The sequence below is a fragment of the Apis dorsata genome, unplaced genomic scaffold (genome assembly GCF_000469605.1).
Source record: "Apis dorsata unplaced genomic scaffold, Apis dorsata 1.3 scaffold_416, whole genome shotgun sequence".
Classification (NCBI taxonomy): domain Eukaryota; kingdom Metazoa; phylum Arthropoda; class Insecta; order Hymenoptera; family Apidae; genus Apis; species Apis dorsata.
In genome coordinates, this window is record NW_006263671.1 from 692,134 (window position 1) to 707,883 (window position 15,750).

At 22.7% G+C, this 15,750-nt stretch overlaps 6 protein-coding genes across 13 annotated transcripts in view; 3 read left to right on the top strand and 3 right to left on the bottom strand.

Annotated features, from left to right (window-relative positions):
• Positions 1–269: 269 nt before the first annotated feature.
• On the bottom strand, positions 270–1,499 carry LOC102675056 (translocon-associated protein subunit gamma). Its single transcript, XM_006619565.2, has 4 exons — positions 1,204–1,499; positions 904–1,031; positions 687–778; positions 270–599 (listed from the first exon to the last, which is right to left on the bottom strand). Exons 1-4 carry the CDS (start codon positions 1,331–1,333, stop codon positions 401–403), a joined length of 549 nt encoding a protein of 182 aa, XP_006619628.1. The 5' UTR covers positions 1,334–1,499; the 3' UTR covers positions 270–400.
• Positions 1,500–1,764: 265 nt separating this feature from the next.
• Positions 1,765–15,750, bottom strand: part of LOC102674580 (COA8 family protein CG14806, mitochondrial) — a 23,107-nt gene continuing 9,121 nt past the window's right edge. The window contains exons 1-4 of one of the 3 annotated variants that reach the window (XM_031512311.1): positions 10,826–11,511; positions 10,554–10,751; positions 10,231–10,475; positions 1,765–1,978 (exon numbers count right to left, since the gene is read on the bottom strand). In XM_031512311.1, coding sequence (XP_031368171.1) covers positions 10,275–10,475; positions 10,554–10,751; positions 10,826–10,891 — 465 coding nt within the window. In that variant the 5' untranslated portion in view covers positions 10,892–11,511 and the 3' untranslated portion in view covers positions 1,765–1,978; positions 10,231–10,274. Of the gene's footprint in view, positions 1,979–10,161; positions 10,476–10,553; positions 10,752–10,825; positions 11,512–15,750 lie in introns of those variants that run through there. The other 2 variants (XM_031512310.1, XM_006619561.1) reach the window with 2 other exon arrangements.
• LOC102674839 (protein claret segregational-like) lies at positions 1,904–4,858 on the top strand. Of its 4 annotated transcripts, none has more exons than XM_006619563.2 (5): positions 1,904–2,143; positions 2,461–3,455; positions 3,534–3,831; positions 3,910–4,184; positions 4,256–4,858. In XM_006619563.2, the coding sequence occupies exons 2-5, from the start codon at positions 2,461–2,463 to the stop codon at positions 4,674–4,676; spliced, it is 1,989 nt and encodes a 662-aa protein (XP_006619626.1). In that variant the 5' UTR covers positions 1,904–2,143; the 3' UTR covers positions 4,677–4,858. The 4 variants fall into 4 exon arrangements, with proteins under 4 accessions (XP_006619626.1, XP_006619627.1, XP_031368166.1 ...); XM_006619564.2 differs by having other exon boundaries at positions 1,904–2,134; XM_031512306.1 differs by having other exon boundaries at positions 1,907–2,071.
• Positions 6,549–7,290, top strand: LOC116186082. Its single transcript, XM_031512313.1, has 2 exons — positions 6,549–6,761; positions 6,841–7,290. Exons 1-2 carry the CDS (start codon positions 6,648–6,650, stop codon positions 7,057–7,059), a joined length of 333 nt encoding a protein of 110 aa, XP_031368173.1. The 5' UTR covers positions 6,549–6,647; the 3' UTR covers positions 7,060–7,290.
• Positions 7,592–10,265, top strand: LOC102677939 (putative leucine-rich repeat-containing protein DDB_G0290503). Its single transcript, XM_031512309.1, has 5 exons — positions 7,592–7,833; positions 8,844–8,944; positions 9,050–9,263; positions 9,336–9,563; positions 9,669–10,265. The coding sequence occupies exons 1-5, from the start codon at positions 7,747–7,749 to the stop codon at positions 10,053–10,055; spliced, it is 1,017 nt and encodes a 338-aa protein (XP_031368169.1). The 5' UTR covers positions 7,592–7,746; the 3' UTR covers positions 10,056–10,265.
• Positions 11,571–15,750, bottom strand: part of LOC102675418 (transmembrane GTPase Marf) — a 5,546-nt gene continuing 1,366 nt past the window's right edge. For 2 of the 3 annotated variants that reach the window (XM_031512302.1, XM_031512303.1), the window contains 12 exons: positions 15,400–15,709; positions 15,186–15,312; positions 14,710–15,103; positions 14,534–14,641; positions 14,170–14,190; positions 13,698–13,851; positions 13,480–13,618; positions 13,077–13,390; positions 12,708–13,003; positions 12,429–12,599; positions 12,153–12,349; positions 11,571–12,019 (listed from right to left, as the gene is read on the bottom strand). In XM_031512302.1, coding sequence (XP_031368162.1) covers positions 11,815–12,019; positions 12,153–12,349; positions 12,429–12,599; positions 12,708–13,003; positions 13,077–13,390; positions 13,480–13,618; positions 13,698–13,851; positions 14,170–14,190; positions 14,534–14,641; positions 14,710–15,103; positions 15,186–15,312; positions 15,400–15,577 — 2,304 coding nt within the window. In that variant the 5' untranslated portion in view covers positions 15,578–15,709 and the 3' untranslated portion in view covers positions 11,571–11,814. The remainder of the gene's footprint in view (positions 12,020–12,152; positions 12,350–12,428; positions 12,600–12,707; positions 13,004–13,076; positions 13,391–13,479; positions 13,619–13,697; positions 13,852–14,169; positions 14,191–14,533; positions 14,642–14,709; positions 15,104–15,185; positions 15,313–15,399; positions 15,710–15,750) is intronic. The other variant, XM_031512304.1, reaches the window with a different exon arrangement.

The following is a 15,750-nucleotide window of genomic DNA, read 5'->3' on the forward strand; positions in this document are numbered from 1 at the left end:
TTGTCGATCCACGTAATAATAATTTTCAATAATCATTGAAATTCATATGAAATTCTTTTCATGATAAGCGATTGATTTTCTTCATATTTTTTGGGCAATTTCATATTATTAATCATTTTCATATCTAAATATTAAATATGTATAATTTTGATATAAAGTTGACATAAACTTATTATATCCTGTTAAAATTACAATTTAAATTATATAAAAAAACATTTAATAATTTTGTCTCAAATCAGTATAAATTCAATATAAATCAATGAAACTACTATAATTAAAAACGATTTTATTAAATTTATTCATTCACTCATGAAATTGCAGAATCACACATGTATCGATGATTTTAAATGATTACCATTATGCATTCCATATATATATATATATTTCTACAACATGTATTTTATTGAGATCCAGTCGATAATAATGCTAACAATGCACTCATTGCACCCACAGAAAGTATATAATTTACAGCTGGTGTAAATGTCTTTAGAATATAAAAAGAACATACAATTACAAGAGCTAAAAATAAGGCATTATTGTAAAAAATTGAAAATGTTGTTGCTTCATAATCAGCTACTTCATTTTTTTTCCATAAAATTCTGAAAATTTAATTATTTTATATTAAATTTTAAATATATATATATATATATATCTAATATTATTCCTTGTATTTAATAATTTTTTACCTTTCATCCTTTTCCTTTTTACTCATTTTTTTATCTTCTGATAACTTTCTACTCATTTCTTTTGTCACTGCATCTTCTCTTTTTACTGCAATCTAAAAAATATATAATTTTTTTATATTTAATTTAATATTTAATTTTTTAAAATAAATCTAAAAATACGAATACTTTTTTTAACATAACTATGTTAATGAAATGTTTTCTTAATAATTTACAATACCTTATGTTTTAACACGAATTTTGTATTTTTGTATGCAAGAGCAAGAGTATATGTACTCGCTAATGTGACTAAAACAAAGGAAATTAAATTGGCATAGATATCGATCAAATGAATTCTCCAAAAAAGCCCTGTAATATAAAAATAGAGGTTATCTTAAAAAAAAATTATAGTTTTTATATAATTATTTTATTTAATAAAATTATATAATATAAACATATATGGAATTCATAATAAAATTCATACATTTATAAAATAATAATATAAATAATATTTATAAACTTGTGAAGAATATATACTCACAGATGGGAATTGCCGAAACAATAAAAGCATTGCCGTAAAATAAAGCTGAAGATTTTGTTGATACATTTCTTGAGAAATCTTGAAGAAGAAGTTCTTCTTCTTTTGTAAATGCTTTTGATTTTCCTGACATTTTTTTAAATTATTTCTTTAAGAGATTTCAATTCGTTCCAAACCAATTGTCACTACTTTCGCGCGAATAGAAAATCTTGCTAATCTTCAGTGCACAGTGCGCATGCTCATAAACAGATTGTGTGGAGATTTGTGACAACGTGTCCATAGAAACGTCATTTTGATAAAAGTATAAACTCTGCCATTCAAAAAAAGTTTCCTTAAATTTTTCGTCACATTTCATTCGATTATAAAACAATCTATTATTTTTCAAAAATATTTCATTTTTTTAATATTTTAATGATATTTAATATTTTGATTAAAATTTATTAAAAAAATATCATTTAGAAATTATTTAGAAAAATATATTTAATCGAAACATTCATCTATTTATAAAATTATTTATTCTAATAATTCCTTATTTTTTTTATTCAATATTGAATGTAATATGAAAAAAATTAATAAAAATAAAATGTTTCATAATTATTAATCTTAAGTATTGTCATTGGTTGTATCTTTTATATAGTATCAAATGATTGGTTCTCATATTAGTAATTTTCTGATTGGCTATTTTCAAGCAAATTCAAGTTCAAATACTACAGCGGATATTATTTAACCGCTCTTTGAATGTTGTACAAAGCATTCTATGTGGATATTTTAAGCTTTCCTGAAAATTATATTTAATTTGAATTTGTGACACGAATATAACAGAAAATATGCATTTGTGTATTGAATAAACAATTTGTTTTAAAATTATTGGGTAATTTAATAAATGAATAATTTATAAACGTGTGACTACGAGGGACTTGATTGTATTATTTTGGTATACGAGGTTTGTTTTAGATAATTATATCGTTCGTATATAAATTTCTGATCACGAACAATGTATTTTAGTTATAGATAAGTAAATAATTCATTATTAAAAATGATTTTTTAATCAATTTAGATTTATGAAATGGTTGATTTAAAGATGCATGAAGAGGAATAAATTTGATAATAATTAAGTAATGCATTATACATTGTGATTTTATATGTTTATATATATATATATATATAGGTTTAGTTAAATTTTTTAAATGCATGCTATATATTTCTATTACTATTATATATATTATTATATTAATTTTTATCTTTAATAATTCTACATAGATGGAGTCACGTTTACCAAAGCCAAAATTTAATTTATCAAAAATAGTAAGTACAGAAAATATAAAAACAAATAATCAAAAAATGTCAAAATACCAAAATGATTTGCCTGATGCAAGTTCTAATCATGTTTCTGATAATTTAAAAAAAACTAAAAGTACAATAAATATCACTGCAAAATGTAGAAATGAAAATAAACCTCCAACAAAACAAATTTTAAGTAGATCAAAAACTATGTCTTCTATTACTACTAGAGCTATGAAAAGACCAGCTAATGCTCCCATCGTACATGGAGAAACTAAAAAACCTTTTACTAAACCTCCTATTAAGCCAAAAGTTGTGCAACGAACTGGCACTACATTAACAAGTAATACTATTAGCAAATCTAGTCAAGATACAACAAATAAAAAAGTACAAAATAATACTACAACTAAGCCTTCAAAGTGGGACTTAAAGGGTCGATTGGCTCATACTAGTGACGAACTGTCTAGTGTACGACAGAAATATAAAGAAACTTTATTAAAATATAATGAAATTCAAGAACAATTGAATACATTAAAGACAAATGAAAATGCATGTAAAATAAAAGCAGAAGAATATGAAAATTTGAATAAGACATTAAATAATGAACTTAATGAATTAAAAATAGAAATAAATAAAATGCAAGAAGAAAAAGAAAATTTAAAAAAATGTTTGAAAGATACAGAAGAATCATTTAAAAATGTTTCAAAAATGTTGGAAGAATTTAAAGAGAAATGTATTTCTCAAGAAACATTACTTTTAAAACATGAATTTTTAATAAAAGATTTAGAAACAAACTTGGAAACTGAAAAAAAAGTTAATGAAAAATTGATTACAGATAAAAATGATTTGCAATCCTTGGTTCATACAATGGACAAAGATCGTAGAATTTTGCATAATGCAATACAAGAAATGAAAGGAAATATAAGAGTATTTTGTAGAGTCCGTCCTAGGACTCCAAATGAATTTGGAAAACCGTATGTATTATATACATAATCAAATATTTAATTTTTAAATACAACACATTTTGTAATAAATATCTATGTTATCCATAGGATGTGTATTATGAACTTTATAGATGAATGCACTATTGAAGTAGGAAAATTTGATGGATCTGATGCAATTAGTTGTAGTGGAAAATTAAGAGGAACCCGACAAGAATTTACTTTTGATAAAGTTTTCCCTTCGACAGCTAGTCAAAAAGATATTTTTGAAGAATTAGCTTTATTAGTTCAATCTGCCCTAGAAGGGTATAATGTTTGTGTATTTGCATATGGTCAGACTGGTTCTGGTAAAACATACACAATGGAAGGTTTACCAGGCATTGAAAAAGAAGGCATGATTCCTAGAACGGTATATATTTTTTGTTTATATACATATATATATAATATATATTTATTTGCAAAAAAAATTTTTTTTTTATTAATTCAGGTACGACATATATTTGAAGAAATGAAAGAATTTCAGTTACTTGGTTGGGAATATCGAATAGAAGCTAGTTTTCTTGAAATTTATAATGAACATATTGTTGATTTACTTGATTCTCAATCGAAAATACATGAAATTAGAATGGCCGATAGTAAGGGACATGATTTGTATGTCAGCAATCTTAAAATAGAGGAAATTCACAGTCCTGAAGAATTACATGAATGTCTTTTAACAGCACAACGTAATAGAGCAGTTGCAGCTACTCAGTCGAATGAACGGTATATTTACATTTTTTTATGCCTTATAAATAAAAAAAATAGATTTATAATTGTAAAATTTAATATTTTAGATCATCAAGATCGCATTCAGTAGCAAGAATAAAACTAATTGGAATGCATAAGACAAAAGAAGAGGTTTCAATAGGAAACCTGAATTTGGTTGATTTAGCAGGATCTGAAAGATTAAAAGGTGAAGAATCAGTACGATTAGCAGAAACGAAAAATATAAATAAATCACTGGCAAATTTGGGCAATGTTATTCTTGCTCTCTTGAAAAAGCAGGAACACATTCCATACAGAAATTCCAAACTCACTCATTTATTAATGCCATCTTTAGGTGGTAATTCAAAAACTTTAATGCTATTGAATATATCTCCTTTAGACGAATGTTATAATGAAACATTGAATTCATTAAGATTTGCTAGCAATGTAAACAGTTGTAAAACAGGTAACGCAAAAAGAACGCGAACAGTTTTACAAAATACTACATAAAATTTCTCAGGACATAATATTTTTTGTAATTAAAAATAACAAAATGATAGCTTTCAGCTATATTTAAACTATTTTAAATATTCGAAGGTTAGCCTTTGTATCATCTCATTCTTTTTTTTAAAATTATACCAAAAAACTGTAAATAATTTCATATAAAATATAATCTTATAATAATGTTACATACATATATTCTGTTTTTTTTTTCTTTTTAATTAAGTTCAATCCTTTTAATTTTAATTCTTAAATTTTATATAATAAAGAAGATAATTTTCGAAATATTGTGTATTTTTATACACTTTTTATACAAAACAATTTTTAAAAATATTAATTATACTATATATATTAAAACTCTAAATAAATAATTCGTTCACTATTTGGAAATATATAAGTGTTATACTGTGCTAAAAAAAATATAAAATTAAATTACAATAAAGAGTGTATTTTTATAATATATTAAAATTTTAAAAGTTTAAAAATAAAAACGTTCAAATACAAATAAAAATATTTTATTTAAAATGAGGCACGTAAAATAATTATTTATGTATTGATTTTATATGGATCATGTAACTTGTAGATACTTCTAATAGGCATGGATAAAAAAATTGAGATTTCTTTAAATTTGCTAAAAAATTTTGAAATTCTGGCGAAGAGCTAACAATGCCTCTTTGTATAACTTTTTTTGATAAAGAATTATCATTTCTTTTATAATTATTTGAATTTTTCAAATTATTTTTTATAAACTGTGAATCTTGACATATGAAATGCTTCATTGATAAATAACTTTTTAATTGTTGATTATTGAAGTATTGATTAAGTTCACAATTGTTGAAAAGCAATAATGTATAAGTATTAAAAATAATTTCATTTTGAACAATATTTATATCTTTATCCAATATATTTTTATTTTTTTCCAAGTTCAATTTATCTTCTTCACCATCATAACTTAAATTTGTTTGAAAATAGAATGTATTGTGATTGATTTCAGAATTTGTCATAAATTTTCTTCTAAATTCTAACATAGCAGAATCATTTTTATTAAAAACATTTTTTTTACGATTTTTTAAGAAAGTTTCAAAATAAGGAATAATTGAACTGCTGCACATCCTGTAAAAATCAATTTAAGTTAAAAATGTAATTAATAATATTTTATTATATTGTTATTCATTATTATTCATATTTTATATTAAGAAAATTTTACTTACATATTTTTCCATTTATTTATCACTTTTTTTAAATAACCATGTGAATATATGAAAAATAATATAAAAGATATAGATACAAAGATATAAATATATTGAAGCATAATTTTTAATATTAATATCATGTTACAAAAATTATAATTTGTTTTTGTAATATTTACGATATCTTCTATATTCTTTGCTTTTATTGAAGTATTATATGTAATTCCAAGATCTGAATTTTACAAATAAATTAACGTTAAATTAAAATCATTATTTTATTTATCAATAATAAATTTATTTTAACAAACATTTACCTTGTTCTATTATAATTGAATTATACATATTACTTGTACACAGAGCTATCCATAATCCAAATCCCCAGAGAAACAAGATATTCCACGATATATAATGCGATCTTTTTTGCTTAAATAAGTTTAAGTAACGACAATACATTGCACAAATAATAGTACTTAAGAATATCTACTTTTTTTGTTAGTAGATGATTGTCTACTACCATTATTTTGCATTGTGTGCGTTACTTTTGTCTAATTCGTTGTTACTCGAAAGAGTGTTGTAATATCAGCTCAAAATAAATTTTGTAAATGTACATCAATAATAAATTGAGAGATTACATAAATAAAAAAGAAGACAATCTATGCAAAATGGATGCTCAACAATTTCATATCTATCATATACTATATCATTTATTTAAATGTCAGTAATTTAGAATCTACATAAAAGAAATAAATTATTATGACAATTAATTCTAAAATATTAATTAAAATTTGGGATGCACAATATTTCAACGCGACTTGATACCCTCAATAGACAGCTCATCATTATTTCTGAACTACAAAAAATGGAAGAAGAATATAATGTGTATCCTTATACAACATGTAAAAAAGTAAATAATAATTGTTATAAAAATAAATAATAATTATAAGAAATATAATAATTATAAAAAAAATTATATATGTGTGTAGTGTGTTATACCCAATTATTTTGGCAAATGTTGTTATTGTGCTCAAAAAATTTTATATTTGAAAGAGAAATTAAACATGCCCAATTGTGCTGATGAATGTACATATGACACTCGTAAAAAAAGGATAGTATGCACTCCAGAAAAATGTAAAACACGCAGAAAGTTACATTCTTATAAAAATACTTCATCAATTGAAGGTATATTAATGTCATTGATCTAAAAAAAACTTATGGAATATTATTAATATTAATTAATATGAAATTATTTATTAGATTTTAAAGATGAAGTTAAAAATGATAAAATAAAAAATACTAAAGAATTGAAAGAATTAGAAAAACCTAACTTGATTGAATTAGAGAAACCTAAGTTGATTGAGTTACAGAAACCTAAGTTGATTGAGCTAGAGAAAGTTAATGAGTTAATTGAATTAGAGAAAGAAAACAAATCTGATCAAATAACTCCACAGTTTTATAAAGTACAAGATCAAATAATTGATACATTTGAAGAAAAAGGCGAACAAACTATTCCTACAAAAGATAATAATTTTATAACTTTAAACACAAACATACAAACTGAAAATAAAATAATAGAACAGGAAGAAATAAATGAAAATTTTATAAAAGAGTTAGGAGAAATTAATAATATTGTAGATGTTTGTGCAAAAGACAAAAAAATTTTTGAGAAAATTCAAAAGGTTTTATTTATAATAATTATTTTTTGTTTGTATTTAAATTTATATAAATGTAATTTGTAGGATCTCTTAAGTGAAAAAAAACAGACTGAAGAACTTGAAAAAAAATTAAAATCTCTAACTTGCAATATAAATTGTTTAAAAGAGGATAGCGAACAAAGAGCAGCTTGCTTAAAAGATGCATTACAAACAGCTGAAGAACAACGAAAAATTGCAATGGATTTAGTGAAGCAATCAAAAATTCAAATAGATACAAATAAAGAAGATAAAACTGAATTATTAAATGAAATCACAAAATTACAAGTATGTACTACAGATCGTACTTATATATTTAAAATATAGATATAAATATATTTATATTAAAATATAAATATAAAATATGAGACACATGTATTAAAAATTAAAAAATTTGTTCTTAATATATTTTGATTATAAATATATATATATAATTATTATGTACTTTTTTTAAAAATTTTTATTTATAAATAAAAATTCGCATACTTTTTATTCAGATTTATCAAATATCAAAATTTTTTGATAGCAAAAAAAAATTTGATAAAAAAAAATAAATTTTTGATAACATTATTTTTCAATATAATGCTTTAAAATTATATATTTTTTTTTTTAATTTTTTCATTGTATTGGCAATATTTTAATTAAAATTTTACCACTATGCCTCGAATCATATATTAGTATATATATTTTACGAAATCATCGTCGTTGAGATATATTGTACAATAAAATATTTATATTTTTTACATTAAAGATGAAATTTTGAAAGAGAAATGATCAAAATATATTTTGATATCTTATATCTTTTATCAAAAATAAATATAAACAAAGAGAATAAATAATGAAAGAAGAACAGAAATTGTAAAAATATTAAAATCAACATCATTTTTAGAGTGCTGCAAATAAAACACTTAAAAAAAAGACAAAAAAATATATATAATAGTAAAAGAAGGATAAAAATGAAAAATAAGATAATTAACATCGTTTCTTCAAAAACAAGATAAGATAAAGTGTCAAATAATATATTTTTAAAAATATTTAAAAAATGACAAAAAGATGGCGTTGATTGTCAATTTTATCCTTTTGTTTTTTTTTATTTTATTTTTATCTTTTTCTCACTCTTTACTCTTTTCTATATTCTATACTTTTAAAAAAAAATTATTTTTTAAACTATAGCTTTAATATTTAATTAATTTTTCTTTTAAAATAACAATATAAAAAATATTAAAAAATATATAATATATATTTATATATATGAAATGAAGTTATTTATTAATTATAAAATAATTATTTTTTTACAGCAACAGATTGTTGAAATTACACATAAAAATAATGATTTATTGCAAGAACGGGATATTTTAATGAACAAATTGAAATCTTTCTCAGAAGATGAATCTAAAAAGTAATTTTAGAATATTTAATATAATTTTAAATATAAATTCTTATTTCTTTAAAATATAATCTAAGAATCACTTTAGATACTAAATGCATGCTTCAATCATACAAGGTGTGAGGAGGTTGAAAAAGAAGTGAACAAGATGAAATATGCAGTTAAAGAAAAGGAAAATGCTTTAAATAAAGAGAGAGCAGAATTCATAAATATGATTTTAGAACTCACAAATATAATAAATATACAGAAAAGAAGAATATGTAAAGTAACTGGTATATGTAATGAACAACAAAATAACATACATGAGAAAGATAAAAAATTATCTCAAAAAGTAAATATAAAGAAAAAATCAAATATAAAAAATTAAATTATGATTTTATACTGATTTAATTTATATTAATAGGATATTGAGTTATCAGAGATAAAAACAGTATTGCATTCAAATAATTCTACTTTTAAAGAAATGGAAGACAAAATAAAACATTTGCAACATTGTTTATGTGAAGAAAGACAGACTTGTGATTGTTTAAAACAGGAATTAGAAACTAACAAAGAAAATCATTTGTCTGAATTGAGAATAAAAGAAAAAATGATAGATGATCAAAATAAAACAATATCAAAACAGAAAAAGGTAATATATTTATGACAAAAATTAATTTAATAAATTTAATTATATAGTTTAGTTAAAATAGTTAAAATACTAATATTATATTAAAAAAATATTTATTGCATTTAGTTATTACATGATAGTGAAGAGATAGTTCAACAAGTTGCTTCTGAATTTAATGAACTTAAAGATGAATTACATAAAGAAAAACAAAAGAATGAATCTTTGCAAATAACATTAGATCAGAATGATAGTAAATTAAGCATTTTATCACAATGTGAACAATGTAAAAAACTTACAGCAGAAATAGATTATTTGAAAAATGAAAAACAGAAAGCAATTGCTATTGCAAAATGTGCTTATCAAAAGTTACATCAAAATATAAAAGAATATCAAAAAAAGCTTATTTGTGAAAGAAAACAGCACAAATATATGCAATTGATTATTGAAAGAAAACAACATGAAATAGGATGTTTAAGAAATCAAATGTGTCACAATAATATGAAAATTATTTAAAAATAAATAGTTAATGTAGTATACACACAATTAAATTTAGTTGTAATTATGTTGAAAGTTTTTAAAATATTCAATATAATTATATATAAATAAATACTTGATAGTATTTATGTATTTCATAATATATATATTCTATTTTTGACAACTTACATATAAAGGATAAATATGGACTTACATTGTAAATATGTACAATATACGATGTTGAATCAACATTGTTAATTATCTAAATTTTAATTTAGATATTCTTACTCTAATCTCAAGGAACAATAATTTGATATTTCTCTTATACCAAGCAATATTATAATTTAAATGCATACGCCAATTTTTATCTAAAAATTCTTTATAAAATATTGACATATCATCTGCCGTAATCGATGTTTTTCCTTGAGCTTTAAGAGTTTCTTGAAATTGTCTGCGTTCCTATGACATAATTAATAAATAAAATTTGAAATATTTTCAATTAACATTTCATATTAATTATATAAAATAATGTTATACTTCAATGAAATTGTTATTGTGTTCCCGCCAAAAATTTTGATTCCAAATTTGCGTATCTTCCCTGGCTTCTCTAAATTTCTTTTCTAATTTACTTTCATTTTCAGATTTTGCAAAAATAATAGGTCTTAAATTTGAAACTGGATCGGGCGGTCCAATTAAATCAATTTGTGCAGGACTTTTTAGGTTAGAAGATATCTTCTAAATAAAATAAAAATAACGAATGAGAATAAGATATATAATAATTTAAATGTCACATTGAATAAAAAACTTACAACGCTAAACAATCGGAATATATTATTACTATATTTTAATTTGATATAATTATATATTCGAATCATTTTAGAAGTTCATATATGTTTTACGAGGTTATATTTATGTCGATCATGCATTTCGTTTTCTCTCAATGATCTTACTCTTACATAATCTTACCTTAAAATCATATTAATATAATGCGTGAAAAAATCGAGAAATACAAATATAATCCTTATTCAACAATCTTTTATTTATATATAACATAAGCTCTTTATAAATATAATCTAATAAATCTAATAATTCCATTATTTCATTTCTATATAAATAAGATTCAATTATTTCTGTAATAGATTTGAATATAAATCATTTATATTTTAATGATTTTTTTAAAATACTGGCTTTTTGTTCGCAAAAAATAGTTTTTTTAACATGATTAATTTGACAATAAATCATTCAGAAAAAAAAATTCAGAAATTCATCAAAGATCTATTGAATATTAAGAATATACTTTTGTGCTCGTCTTATTAGAATGAAATCATTTTTTTCTATTCTATTTTAAATTATAAAAAATTCGATAAAAATTTAAGATGATAAATTTAGAAAAAATGAAAAGATTGCCTGTATTTAAGACTAGAGTTTTTTTGTAAAAACATTCCTTTTGTATATATAAATACTAAGCAGAACTGAAAAAAAGGCTAATGAATGGTCACCATCACATAATGTTACATAATCTTATTTAAAAGTGTATAACACTATTAGTATTCCTACTTTTACAGTTATAATAAATCTACTCAGAAATAACCAATCAGATCTGCAAATGTCTCTTTTCCAGCTCTGCATAGAAATTGTTTCAAAAAACACATCCAAGTATGCATGTTTCTTAGAATATTGACAACACCATAAATCGTATTAATAATCACAGCATACGTAAGTATATTTTCTGAAACAATGATGTTCTTAATATCGATATTTAATTATTTGTATTATTTTTAAAAATGTAATTCAATGTTTAATTTAAAGACTTCAAATATGCTGCGTCGAACAAATCGAGTTCGTTTGTTAAATAATTAGCCTTATTTCGTAAAACTTTAGCACTACTAGTTGCTTCTTCCAATATTCGTATTGTACTTGCAATATTTTTTAATTCAGTATCCATTTCAGATGTTGCTTCGTCTACTAAATGACACAAACGTGCAAAAGTGCTTGACAATTCTCTGAAATTACATATATATATAACATTATGTAAAATTATATAAAATTAAAATACATTATATAAAATTGATTTTTTAAAAACAAAGAAAGAAAAAAAGTCATATTTATGTAACTTAAAATAAAATTAAAACTCACTGTTGTACTTGATGACTGCAATTTGCAGACGTGAGATCTACTATTAGTTTCAATTTTTTCGTAGCATGTGATACATATTGACGTTTAAATTCACGTTCTTTTGCTTTATTAGTCCATGTTAATCGTTCGTAAAGATATAAAGCACCATATATAGCACCGGTTACAGCAACAAGTCTCCAACCAATTGTTTTCAACATCTTAAAAAAAATAATTTTGAGAAAAATAAAATTATTCTATTTCATAATATAATTATTTAAACTTATGTAATATACTTACAAATCCAGCGACTATAAGTCCTCCCATAGTACCCTGAGATGTTATAGATGCTATTGCAATTTTAGTAGCTAATGACCAATCATCTGATCTTGATTGATGATAGTTTGAAGTATTTGTCATAAATTTTATAGAATCAATACTTTCTGCAGGAGACATAATTGCAGGTGGCATCTTGAAATAAAATATATTAATTGAATATATATTAATTATTTTATTATTATAAAAATATTTTATAATATAAATTATTATATAAATAAGTTATTATATAAATAATCTTACTTCTTGTGAATAATTAGCAATTGGTAACTTTTTTCCTTGTCTTCCCGCAAATCTATTAATTATGGCTGTAATTCCCCAAGAGAATCGAAACTCTAAATCTTCGTGGAAATCTGCGCATAAATTGTCACAATTTAATCTGTACAAAATTTCAAATGGTTCTCGTCTTGGTAAAATGTTTAATGACATTTGTCTTTTATTATCTGGCAATAAACTTGCCATTCGTTCTGTCATTTCTCTTTGAGAAGTTTCAATATTCAATGCCAATGCAGTGCTGAGTCTTGCTCTTAAATTGGAACCTATAGATTTATAAAATTAAATTTTTCATTGAATAAAAATATAATGAATAAATAAATTTAAAAATAATAATACCTAAACCATTTTCTACATGAGTATGAAGTTCTCGTTTATATACATTTAAGACTACTGGATCAGTATGAAATGGAACACTGAATTCATCAACAAGTACTGCTAATCTACGAATTTCTTCACTAAGAGCTTTAGATACTCTTTGTTCGACATCTTCTACTATATGATGAATTTTGTCCTTCATTTCTTGAGTCAATAACATTAATTGTTGTTCCGTATAATTTAATTTATCATGAACATTTTTTTTAATATGTAATTGTTCATTTTTCATTTTTTGTGCTCTTTCTAATATTTCATCGAGAGTTTGTCGTATTTCTCTAAAAAGAATTATTTTATATATTTTATTTTATTTTATATATTAAAAAGCAATATTTAAACATTATTAAATAAATATTAAACTATTTACGTAGCGATATGTTTTCCACGTTGAGAATGCTGTTCAAATTTCGTTTTTACAGCAGATTTTGAAATACATTCTTCAAATTTTCGTTCAAAATCTTGAAATTCGAAATAACGATTTTGAAATCCTTCTGCTAGTGCACCATCTACAAAATAATTTGTATTATATAGTAAAAATAAATAGTTCAAATTATAATTATTTATAAATAAAGAATTGAATCTTACTATGAGCAGGTTGGCCACGTTGTTCTTGCATACGAGCTTGAAGAGTTTCTTTTGCCGATATAAAAAAAACTCTTTCTTCGGCATCTTTAGGAGTATAAACTTTTAATTCTTTCGACAAGAAATCGACGGCCCGTTCTTGATGTTGTGCCCTTACCTACACAAAAGTAAATTGTAAATAAACACAAGTTACATAATAAATTGTAAAATATTGTAATTGTAAAAAGCAAGAAGCGTGTATTGAAATTTCTATTAAAAATATTATAAGCATAGAATTTGCATCATTAGAAAGAAAAAATTATATTAAAAAAATCAATTAATTTAATTTTAATAAATATTTTTCATGCTATGAAATTAATGCATATCATTTACATTACATAGTGCATCATTAATTTTATTTATACATTGAAATAATCTTGCATTAAACAAATATAAATTTTATAGATAATAAGATTTAAAAAATAGAATAACTTACTTCTTTTTGCTCTTTGACCAGCTAAGAGATAAAGCGGATATTATGTAAATTAAAATAAAGCTGCCACTGCATAATGCTATTTATTATTAATGAATTTCTGCTTCATATATACATACATTATATATATATATATTTTTAAATACTAATATTAAATAAATTATATAATCACAGACAATTAGAGACAATAATCTTAATATGTAGTACCAGCTTTAATAAAAAAAATTCAGAATTTCTCTATTCAGAATTATACGAATTTATTTTGATAACAAATATTTAAATATATCTTTTTGATTATTTATATTTTATCTTATTATTAAAATTATATTTATATAATATTATCTATATAATAATTAAAAATATGTACCTGTTCAAAAAATTCTGGTTCTGAAGCAGATGCATCCCATCTATTATTTAAGATGAAAATATTTGGTTTAGATAATTTTGTAGACACTTTATGGAAGAAGTTTTTTTCCTATAATTATAAATACATTCAATTTAAAAATATAAAATATCATAAAAATGAATATTTCAATTACTTACAGTCACCATTAAAGTAGATTCTGCATTAGCCACTAAGACAAAAACATCTGCATCCAAACAATGTTTATCAATCCATTCATCCAGATTTGGTGTTACATCTACTCCAGGGCTATCAACAAATACTACATCATCTCTTAATAATAAACATTTTTCTTTTGGCCAAAATATTCTTACTAAATGACTTTCACATAACTTTTCTTTACAGAGAGCATGGCCTAATTGACCAACTGATTGAACAGGTTGTTTTTCAGTAGATCCTTCTGTGATTAAATAAGATTCACCATTATCTGAACCTTCAACTTGTAAGAAACAATTTGTAGTATGTCCTATGCCACTTGGTAAGATTTTATCACGTAACATTGCATTAATAACTGTACTTTTTCCATTACTAGTTCTATAATATTTATAAAAATATATTAATATATTTAAAATACATATTTTAACTATCTTTCATATTGTTTAATATAATCATATACCTTCCAAAAAATGCAACTTTCATGTGATCCCTCTTAAGTACATCTCTAATTGCATGGACCTTAGCAACATAGCTTTCAATTCTTTGTGCTTCTTCTACAGTAACAATATTACGTTCAGTTTGCAATGCTAATAAATAAAAATAATTTTAATAAAAAAGTTTAATATTATATATAACTTAATTTTTATATTATAAATTTAAAGTTAATTACTTACATTTCATAAATTCTATAGTGTCTTGCACATAATCTTCTATTTCCATAAATATGTCATTGATCTTTTTCTTGGCTTTAACAAAAATCTGAAGAGGAGAATTATCAATTCGTATATCTGTTGATCTTAAGTGGCTGTCTCCTCCAATCATGGAAATTGTACGATTGATGTAGGCAGCCATAATTCTTTATTTAACTTATTTTATATATATTTTATATATATATATATATATATAATGTTTGGCAAAATAAGAAAAAGTACAGTGCAATATTTTAGGCAGGACGATGATGTAGTGCACAGCATGCAGGATCAACTGAAATCATAAAAAAAGCAATAATTATAAATATCTTCTAA